The 10654-nt window shown below is 43.3% G+C and overlaps 1 protein-coding gene across 2 annotated transcripts; it reads right to left on the bottom strand.

Moving 5' to 3' along the window:
- Positions 1-4647: 4647 nt before the first annotated feature.
- LOC106091338 (kelch-like protein 40b) lies at positions 4648-9637 on the bottom strand. Of its 2 annotated transcripts, XM_013257826.1 has the most exons (5): positions 9378-9636; positions 9250-9320; positions 8396-9084; positions 5107-5306; positions 4648-5056 (listed from the first exon to the last, which is right to left on the bottom strand). In XM_013257826.1, exons 1-5 carry the CDS (start codon positions 9539-9541, stop codon positions 4750-4752), a joined length of 1431 nt encoding a protein of 476 aa, XP_013113280.1. In that variant the 5' UTR covers positions 9542-9636; the 3' UTR covers positions 4648-4749. The 2 variants fall into 2 exon arrangements, with proteins under 2 accessions (XP_013113280.1, XP_013113282.1); XM_013257828.2 differs by lacking the exon at positions 9250-9320 and having other exon boundaries at positions 9457-9637.
- Between the last annotated feature and the right edge of the window lie 1017 nt (positions 9638-10654).

Here is a 10654-nt window from a genome sequence, read left to right as displayed (position 1 = left end):
AATAAAATCAGGAGATCAGTTTAAATGGTAGCTATAACAGATTCTTCACCGATTTGAACCGCACTTGCCACCGTTGTTGGAAGTCATAACGAAACACTATGTGCAAATTTTCAGCCAAATCGTATGAAAATTGCGGCTTCCATGTGCTCAAGAAGTCAAAATGGGAAATCGGTTTATATGGGAGCTATATCTAAATTTGAACCGCCTATTGCCTATTTGCAATCGCCAACGACCTTCATGAATATTAAGTATCTGTGCAAAATTTCAAGCGGCTAGCTTTACGCGATCGACCGCTATTTCTACAGACGGACGGACATGGCTAGTTCATCTCAGATTGTCGAGACGATCAAAATTATATAAACTTTGTGGGGTCCTAAATCAATATTTCCAAACGGAATGATTAGATTAGTATACCCCTATCCTATGGTAGTGTCCGACGTTGGCGGCGAAGAGGATAACGCCGAACCAATCCCTGATGATGGTATAGAATGTTTATCTCCTAGTCAGAATGAGGTCCAAGTAGCAGTGACCCGACTAAAGAACAACAAGGCAGCAGGAACCGATGGGTTACCTGTTGAACTATTTACCTGCTTATCTGCGCAATCTGGCTAGAAGAACGCATACCCAATGATTGGAACATCAGCATTCTATGTCCCGTACATAAGAAAGGAGACAAGACGGAATGTGCCAACGACAGAGGAATAAGTCTCCTCCCCATCGTATACAAGATACTCTCGAGCGTACTGTGTGAAAGAGTAAAACCTAAAGCCAATAAGATAATTGGGCCATATCAATGCGGCTTTAGACCTGGTAAATCCACCCTAGACCAGATATTCACACTGCGCCAAATCCTGGAAATGACCCGAGAAGGACAAATCAACACCTACCATCTCTTTGTTGACTACAAAGCCGCCTTCGATACTCCTTTACGTTCAAAGGTATTTCAAGCCATGTCTGAGTCTGGTATCCCTGCAAAATTAATAAGACTTTGCATGATGACACTTGATGACACAGATGCTACTTTGGACTAAGTAAGCAGTTTAGAAACAAGGCCACCTCTCGACAGACAAAGATTACACTATGCAAGACACTGTTACTACCCGTGCTGTTATATGGTTCTGAAGCATGGGTACTTTCGAAAGCAGATGAGGCAGTGATTGGAGTATTTGAGAGAAAGATTCTTCGAAAAATATATGGAACAGTTTACGTTAATGGAGAATATAGGCGACGTATGAACCACGAGCTGTATGACGACGATAGCATAGTTACACGCATCAAAATACAACGGCTTTGTTGGCTAGGACATGTTGTCAAAATGGATGAAGAAGCTTCAGGAAAGAAGTCTTTTGAAGGCAAACACGGTGGTATACGCAAACCGGGAAGACCAAAAGCCCGATGGAAAGATTAAGTTGTGGGAGACACCTCGAAAGAAGATCGAGGCGCTTGGAAAGCTATTCTACGTTCGGCTAGTGGAACAAATATTCTGTCATAGCCAATTAAAGTAAAGTAAGTAAAGTTTCCTATGGTGGTGGGTATAAAAATTACAAAAATGTAATGAATTACAAATGCAGTGGCAAAATGGCCAACTCTTCGGTGGTGGGCATAAAAACATATATGACATGTAGAACATTGGTAAGTTTTGATTGGGTTTCGTAAGATTTTCCTTAAATTTTCGTGGGATATAATTTTCTCGAGTGGCAACACTGGTTCAATCAGGCAACAAATGCTCCTTTTATGGGCTTAAAACCCAAAATCGAAAAATCGGTCTGTGTGCCAGCTATATGCATATATGATCCGATTTGGTCCGCTCAAGAACTTAACCTGCGTATTGAAAAAATACAGATTTTTGTAAAATTTCAGCTCAATATCTCAATTTTTGAAGACTTAAACATGGTTACAACAGACAGACCGCCAGATGGACAGACACACGGACATCGTTAAATCGTCTTAGAATTTTACGACGATCAAGAACATAAATACTTTGTAGGGTCGGTAATGGATAATTTGAAGTGCTGCAAACAGAATGACTAAATGAATGTACCCCCTATCCTATGGTGGAGGGTATAAAAAGAAGCATGATGTCTTCTTGTTCTTACCATTGAACCAACCAAATCGCTTTTGAAAAACCTAGCTAAGGAGACCAAGCGACTAGCAACCTCGGTTACTAACCGCTTCACTTGGAGCCCTTAGGTCCATTGTGTTCACCCTAAACATACACAACAGAACGATACATGACAGCATATAAGGACAGAAAAACGTAACTAACCCATAAGACAAGAAAAAAACCCACCGTCGAGGGTATGATCCAGCCAGCCAATACAGGACTTTAAAAAATTCCAGAATGCCAAGAGCCCGTTGGGAATTCATGCGGAAATAGAGGTGTTCACCCATTAACCTTTGTCTTCTCCTCGCAATTGCGGGCCCGTGACACAACAGACCATCTCCAAATCCTTCTCGTCATTTCACATCCAAGTCTGCCTCTCCATGCACCCAATGCGACGTCTAAGACCTGACGTTGCAATGACCAGTCCTTAGTCATGCTTTCCCAGCCCCAGGATAAACGATGCCATGTTTCGCGAAATACTCGTCCACAGGGCCTTGACACCCTATAACCTACAGCGCTAGTCCACAGCTTAGATATCCTTCCTCGATGACGACCACCCTACCAAAAAGCTCGCACAGTTCTCACTGATTTCATAGCAAAATCTGCGGCAATAAGCGATCCATTCCTGACCAGCATGTGTGTCGCTTCGTTCCCCGCCACACCTTGATTGGCTTGGGACCCAGCAGAGCCTGACAGCCATTCCCATGGTTTGAAGAAGCTCTTTGCACCTTCTATTCATTTTCGACTTCACACCTCCCGAAGCCAAAGCCTTCAGCGCAAATTGACTGTCCACGTATATCGTGATGGTCTGATCTGGCCTTCAGGATCTCGAAGATCTCCTTAATCATGCTTTCCCAGCTCCAGGATAAACAACGCCATGTTTAGCGAAATATTCGGCCACAGAGCTTATTCGCGCAGATATCCTTCCACGATGACGTCCACCCTACCAAAAAGCTCCCACAGTTCTCACTGATTTCATAGCAAGATCTGCGACAATCAGCGATCCATTCCTGGCCAGCATGTCTGTCGCTTCGTTCCCCGCCACACCTTAATTGGCTTAGGACCCAGCAGAGCCTGACAGCCATTCCCAAAATTCGAAGAAGCTCTTTGCACCTTCCAACCATTTTCGACTTCACACGTAGACTCCCGACGCCAGAGCCTTCAGCGCAACTTGCTGTCCACGTATATCGTGACGGTCTGATCGGGCCTTCAGGATCGTAAAGATCTCCGCCTGAAAGTCGCACCCATCCAGTATAATATTCTCTGGTTCTAAGAAATCCAATGAAGACTCTTGCTCCAGTACCCCAATTCAATCTAGACCCATCCGTGTATACAGAAGGTCCCGGGAAGGGCGGGGTGCTCATAATCCAGAGTTCCCCTCGGGAAAATAACAAACTATCAACCATTCGTAGCGCAGAGGTTATCATGTCCACCTATCACGCTGCGTTGGTTATTCCTCCTAATGCTGAAGACATTTGTGAGGTACCATGCCATGTAAAAACTTCTCCCCAAAGAGGTGTCGTATTGCGGCACGCCGTTCTGACTCGGCTTTAAAAAGGAGGCCCCTTATCATTGTGTTTAAAATTTGTATCGGACATATTTGCATTACAAGACATCAGCGCAACTTGACTATCCACGTATATCGTGACGGTCTGATCGGGCCTTCAGGATCGAGAAGATCTCCGCCTGAAAGACGAACCCATCCAGTAGTTAATAATATTCCCTGGTTCTACGAAATCCAATGAAGACTCTTGCTCCTGTGCTCCAATTCGATTTAGACCCATCCGTGTATACAGAGGGTCCAGGGAAGGATGGGATGCTCACAACCTAGAGATCCCTTTTCGGAAAAATGACAAACTATCAACCATACGGAGACCACCATAGCGCAGAGGTTATCATGTCCTCCTATGACGCTGCGGTGGTTATTCCTCCTTATGCTGGCGACATTTGAGAGGTACCATGCCTTGAAAAAACTTCGCCCCAAAGAGGTGTCGCCGTTCCGACTCGAATTTAAAAAGGAGGCCCCTTATCATTGTGCCTAAAATTTGTATCGGACAGCACTCTGTGATATGTGAGAAGTTTGCCCCAGTTCCTTAGTGGAATGTTCATGGGCGTATTTGCATTACAAGACATCAACAAAAAAAGAAATCGAACATACAGACGAATGAGCAAACGTCTAGGGACGTGGTGGGGCCTAAAACCACTCACTGTTCCAAATTACAGCGAAATCGGGTAATAAATGTGCCTTTTATTGGTCCAAGACTCTAAATAGGAAGATCTGTATTTGTGACAGATACATAGAAATAGGAAACGATATGAACCATACTTGGCGAAATTGTTTTCCAATCGATAATAAATGTGAATTTGAAAGGTACTTGGACCGGTTAGCTCCCCGTTGCACACCCAAGTGTATACTCGTGTATTCCTGAGGGTCTATTCACACATGAAAACGTGTAGGATTTCATCTCATACCCTGTCGGAACCGCCACGTCTACAAATACGTATTGATGACCACCCAATTCAAACAAAATTCGCCTGCCGCCTTCTCATTGCCCGGAACACCATTGTGTACGGGAATCTTAGTAATTTTCTGTGTCATAAGCCGGGATTTATTTAGCGAATTATAAATCATTCATAGATTTAAATCAACGTCTACGCTCTCCATCATTCGTTGTAGGCTGATTCGAACAACATTGCAGAGTATTGTCTATTTCATTTGACAGCTTTAAAGAACGCCAATAATCCTTGCCCATCGTTCTTATCGCATCCAAATATTTCAGAAATGATGAGTATGTAATGCCATGAAAATTGGGACATTTTAAGCAGCGATGATAGTCACATTGCCCATCATAGATCCACTCACGCACAGAGGGTATCAACAAATTGTAGCGTTCAATTGTTTGTAAGAACTCTTCACGATTATTGCCATAAAATGATTGTATGGTCGTATATCTAGAGAAAAGTTAACAGTTATCTTATGGTAGATTGGACTTAGGACTTACGTTATTCCATCGTTTATCATTTTCTTGACTTCTGGTATTTTGACAATGCATTGCAGTTCTGGTACGTCCATGTCATTGTTTAATGTAACCAAATACACAGCAGGCATTAGATTGAAGCGAACACATTTTATAACATCCAAAATGTGTGGCTCCCGTTCATCCCAGTTGTATAATAGCCAACGCACTGCTGCCATAAGGATCTATAATGAAATGAATTGCATCACTACTTCTGGTGCTATATAATGAAAATAATAAAAGCATGCCAAGTTCGGCCGGGGTGAATTTTGGGATACCCACCATCATGAAGGCCAAGTGTCTACCTTAAGTACCAAATTTCTGCTTAACAAGTAAAAAGCCGTTAAGTTCGGCCGGGCCGAACTGTGGATACCCACCACCTCGGGTATATATGTAAACCAACTTTCGTCAAAATCCAGTGAAAAATGCATACTTTATGCCCCCATAGCAGCTTTATCGAAATATGCTCTGATTTGGGCCAATTTCGACACGGATATTGTGAGGTCTAATAAGTACAAGTCATTGTTCGATTTTGTAGAACAAAATATTGCTATTTTTGGTAGGCATATCCAAATATAGACCAATCTGAACCATATACGACACGGATGTCAAGAAACCTAACATAAGTCATTGTTCCAAATTTCAGCGAAATCGGATTAAGTGCTTCTTATGGGGCCAAGACTTTAAAACGAGAGATGGGTTTATATGGCAGCTATATCCAAATCTGAACCGATCTGAGCCATATTAAAGAAGGCTGTCGAAAAACCTAACGCATCTCACTGTCCCACATTTCGGCGAAATTGGACAATAAATGCGCATTTTATGGGCCCAAAGCTTTAAATCGAGAGATCGGTCTATATGACAGCTATATTCAAATCTGCACCGATCTAGACCAAATTGAAGAAGAATGTCGATGGGCCTAACACAACTCACTGTCCCAAATTTCGGCGACATCGGACAAAAATTCTCCTTTTATCTGTCTAAAACCTTAAATCTAAGGATCGATCTATATGACAGCTATATCCAAATCTGAACCGATCTGGGCCATAGTCCAGAAGTATGTCGAAGGGCCTAACACAACTCATTGTTCCAAATTTCGGCGATATCCGACAATAAATGCGCCTTTTATGGGCCCAAAACCTTAAATCGAGAGATCGGTCCATATGGCAGCTATATTCAAATCTAGACCGATATGAGCCAAATTGAAGAAGGATATCGGAGGGCCTAACACAACCGGCTGTCCCAAATTGTGGCAAAATTGGACAATAAAAGACCTTAAATCGAAAGATCGGTCTATATGGCAGCTAAATCCAAATCTGAACCGATCTGAATCAAACTGCAGAAAGATGTCGAAGGGCCTAATACAACTCACTATCCCAAATTTCGGCGACATCGAACAATAAATGCGCCTTTTATGGGCGTAAAACCCTAAATTGGCCGATCGGTCTATATGAGGGCTAGCCCATCTTCGAACTTAACCAACTTATGAAGAAAAAAAGAATCTGCGCAAAGTTTCAGCTCAATATCTCTATTTTTAAAGACTGTAGCGTGATTTCAACAGACAAACAGACGGACGGACGGACGGACAGACGGTCGAACGGACGGACGGACGGACGAACGGACATACGAACGGACATACGGACAGACGGACGGACGGACAGACGGACGGACGGACAGACGGACAGATGGACAGACGGACAGATGGACAGACGGACAGATGGACAGACGGACAGATGGACAGACGGACAGATGGACAGATGGACAGACGGACAGACGGACAGATGGACAGACGGACAGATGGACAGACGGACAGATGGACAGACGGACAGATGGACAGACGGACAGATGGACAGACGGACAGATGGACAGACAGACAGATGGACAGACGGACAGATGGACAGACAGACAGATGGACAGACAGATGGACAGACAGATGGACAGACAGATGGACAGACAGATGGACAGACAGATGGACAGACAGATGGACAGACAGATGGATAGACAGATGGACAGACAGATGGACAGACAGATGGACAGACAGATGGACAGACAGATGGACAGACAGATGGACAGACAGATGGACAGACAGATGGACAGACAGATGGACAGACAGATGGACAGACAGATGGACAGACAGATGGACAGGCAGATGGACAGACAGACGGACAGATGGACGGACATGGCTAAATCGTCTTAGATTTTTACGCTGATCAAGAATATAAAGGGTGATTTTTTTGAGGTTAGGATTTTCATGCATTAGTATTTGACAGATCACGTGGGATTTCAGACATGGTGTCAAAGAGAAAGATGCTCAGTATGCTTTGACATTTCATCATGAATAGACTTACTAACGAGCAACGCTTGCAAATCATTGAATTTTATTACCAAAATCAGTGTTCGGTTCGAAATGTGTTCATTCACCGTAACGTTGCGTCCAACAGCATCTTTGAAAAAATACGGTCCAATGATTCCACCAGCGTACAAACCACACCAAACAGTGCATTTTTCGGGATGCATGGGCAGTTCTTGAACGGCTTCTGGTTGCTCTTCACTCCAAATGCGGCAATTTTGCTTATTTACGTAGCCATTCAACCAGAAATGAGCCTCATCGCTGAACAAAATTTGTCAAAATTTGAACACATTTCGAACCGAACACTGATTTTGGTAATAAAATTCAATGATTTGCAAGCGTTGCTCGTTAGTAAGTCTATTCATGATGAAATGTCAAAGCATACTGAGCATCTTTCTCTTTGACACCATGTCTGAAATCCCACGTGATCTGTCAAATACTAATGCATGAAAATCCTAACCTCAAAAAAATCACCCTTTAAAAGAAGGCACAGCGGAGCGGGCCCGGGTCAGCTAGTCTTATATATAAAAATCAATTTGTGTGTGTTTGTTTGTGTGTTCCGTGTAGACTCAAAACCAACTGAACCGATTTTGATTTGGCAGAAAAAAGTACACATGTGCCCTTAAGCTAAGTTCTGGTAGAATCCATGATGGTGGGTTCTCAAGATTCGGCCCTGCCGAGCTTAGCCCATTCTTACGTATTTTTATGTATGAACTTAAACCCAAACCCACCTATATGGCTAATGACCCTTTCTACTCAATTTTATCCCTAACCCATTGAACAATGGCAGAAATTAGAAGGTATCTTCGCTCCTATTTTATGAATGCTATCTAATCTAAAAGTCATTCTGATTAAAAACTGCCTCTATAACCTAATCACAACTTAACCATCCCTGACCAATTTCTCTATTTCCAAATTCCTCACCTCTATTTCCGAATTTACACCAATTGAATTCAAACTCAATAGTGTGCATATCTCCTTTGGGCTTAAGGAAAGAAACTCTTTGGAAGCCACCAAAGTCAAGAAAAACTTGCAAATTCGTGTCAACATTAGATTTTGTACATCTTCCAAATCATAGTTGCGAGATTCCAGATACAACAGAAATGCAGTGTCTTCCCGAAAGCAAACAGTGTCATCCAGACATAGCCAACATTGATACTCGAGTTGTTTTATATTCAGAAATTTGGCGGCCATGAAAAGTTCCAAAATACGTTCTCGCTGTATTTTAGGTTCGTCAGCTGTCATCCACTTGTAAACCGTTAGAAAAGCTTCTGGTGTTACCATATCCGCAGGCAGTACTATAAGAACTTCATTATCGCATTGTTGCATAAAGAACTCGGAGTAGCATTGCAGTACCATTAAATGAACTCTGAATTTGGCAGAACCAATGTGAACCTCAACATCAGGCTTAATGCGATTATCGATGGTATTCCTAAGCAGCTGGTACAGATTGTCTTTTGGTGGCTGGCAAATTTGCTCCCAACCCTCGATTTCGTTGGTCTTAAAGCCCATTTCCAAGAGGGATTTTTCATTGCATTCATAAGATTCATTTGCTTCATTCGCCATTGCCATTGGTATAATTTTCCTTGGTGATGTAAGGATTTGGTCAAAAGCTGTGGAGAAAAAAATGGAGAGAACATTGCCTTGGTCATACAGGAGGATGGTCCAAGTCAATTTATTATAAAGTTTTTATTCCCCTAACAAGTATAACATGAATCGTATGATGTTTTTCTGTAGACTCGATTAGAAGTGGTTTCTTCCAATTTTCATATAATTACCCTTTTCCTTTAAATCAAAGTCCACGGTTCTTATTTCATCTAATATTGCCGATTGGGCATCAAATTCCGGGCTGAAATTTTCGTTGAAATATACATTTTTCAAGCCATATTTGCAAAGATTCTCTTACTTTTGATAGCTAACTTGACAGTCCAAGACTTTGAAATTTGTTGGTCTAGCATTAATCGATGAATTGGGTGAAGCATTACCATCTTTGTGATCTTGCAAAGAAAGTTGGTCCAAACACTCTATCACTGACGACCCCTCACTTGAATTCTGACTAAGCGCGTTCATTTGAAGGAAAAATTAGTAGAAATAAAATTATTGTAGAGAAAGAAAAAAAGAAATGAAATGTGTTTCTAGTTGATTGGAAATCCTAAGAATATTTAAACTCATTGTATTATGCATTGATTTGAAAATATGAATTTTTGTCTTAATGACAATTAAGGCAAAGGGATTGTTTTTAAATAGCCTAGACATTCTCGTTGAATGGTATATGAATCAGCTCGGATTATATTTAAAAGAGGTCTCGGATTTGAACAGCCCATATCACTGTGGGCATAATCCTCCACGTTAGGATGGGGGTACACAAATTTCGTTATTGCGTTTGTAACACCTCGAAATATTCGTCTAAGACCCCATAAAGTACACATAATCTTGATCGTTATGACATTTTAAGTCGATGTAGACGTGTCTGTCTGTCTGTGTGTCTGTCTGCCTGTCCGTCCGTCCGTCCGCCCGTCTGTCTGTCCATCCGTCTGTCTGCCCGTCCATGTGTCCATCAGTCCGTGTGTCCATCAGTCCGTCTGTCCGTCCGTCCGTCTGTCCTTCCTTCTGTCTGTCCATCCGTCCGTCTGTCCATCCGTCTGTCCGTCCGTCTATCCGTCCGTCCGTCTGTCCGTCCGTCTGTCCGTTCGTCTGTACGTTCGTCTGTCCGTTCGTCTGCCCGTCCGTCTGTCCGTCCGTCTGTCCATCCGTCTGTCCGTCCGTCTGTCCGTCCGTCCGCCCGTCTGTCCGTCCGTCCGTCAGTCTGTCCGTCAGTCTGTCCATCCGTCTGTCCGTCCGTCTGTCCATCCGTCTGTCCATCCGTCTGTCCATCCGTCTGTTCGTCTGTCGGTCCGTCTGTCCGTCCGTCTGTCCGTCCGTCTGTCCGTCCGTCTGTCCATCCGTCTGTTCGTCTGTCGGTCCGTCTGTCGGTCCGTCTGTCCGTCCGTCTGTCCGTCCGTCTGTCCGTCCGTCTGTCCGTTCGTCTGTACGTTCGTCTATCCGTTCGTCTGTTGGTTCGTTTGTCCGTCCGTCTGTCCATCCGTCTGTCCGTCCGTCCATCCGTCTGTCCGTCCATCCGTCTGTCCGTCCGTCCATCTGTCTATCTGTCTGTCCGTCCATCCGTCTGTCCGTCTATCTGTC

The sequence above is a fragment of the Stomoxys calcitrans genome, chromosome 3, assembly GCF_963082655.1.
Source record: "Stomoxys calcitrans chromosome 3, idStoCalc2.1, whole genome shotgun sequence".
In the NCBI taxonomy this organism is placed as follows: domain Eukaryota; kingdom Metazoa; phylum Arthropoda; class Insecta; order Diptera; family Muscidae; genus Stomoxys; species Stomoxys calcitrans.
The sequence above is the reverse complement of the archived record's forward strand: the minus strand, read 5'-3'. Positions and strand labels throughout refer to the sequence as shown.

Excerpts from the sequence above, each read along its gene's own strand:
- LOC106091338 (XM_013257826.1), bottom strand. The coding sequence starts at position 9,541 with ATGAACGCGCTTAGTCAGAATTCAAGTGAGGGGTCGTCAGTGATAGAG. Across the intron at positions 9,321-9,377 it reads TGTCAAGTTAGCTATCAAAA|CCCGGAATTTGATGCCCAAT; the intron begins GTAAGAGAATCT and ends CGAAAATTTCAG. Across the intron at positions 9,085-9,249 it reads CTTTGATTTAAAGGAAAAGG|CTTTTGACCAAATCCTTACA; the intron begins GTAATTATATGA and ends TTTTCTCCACAG.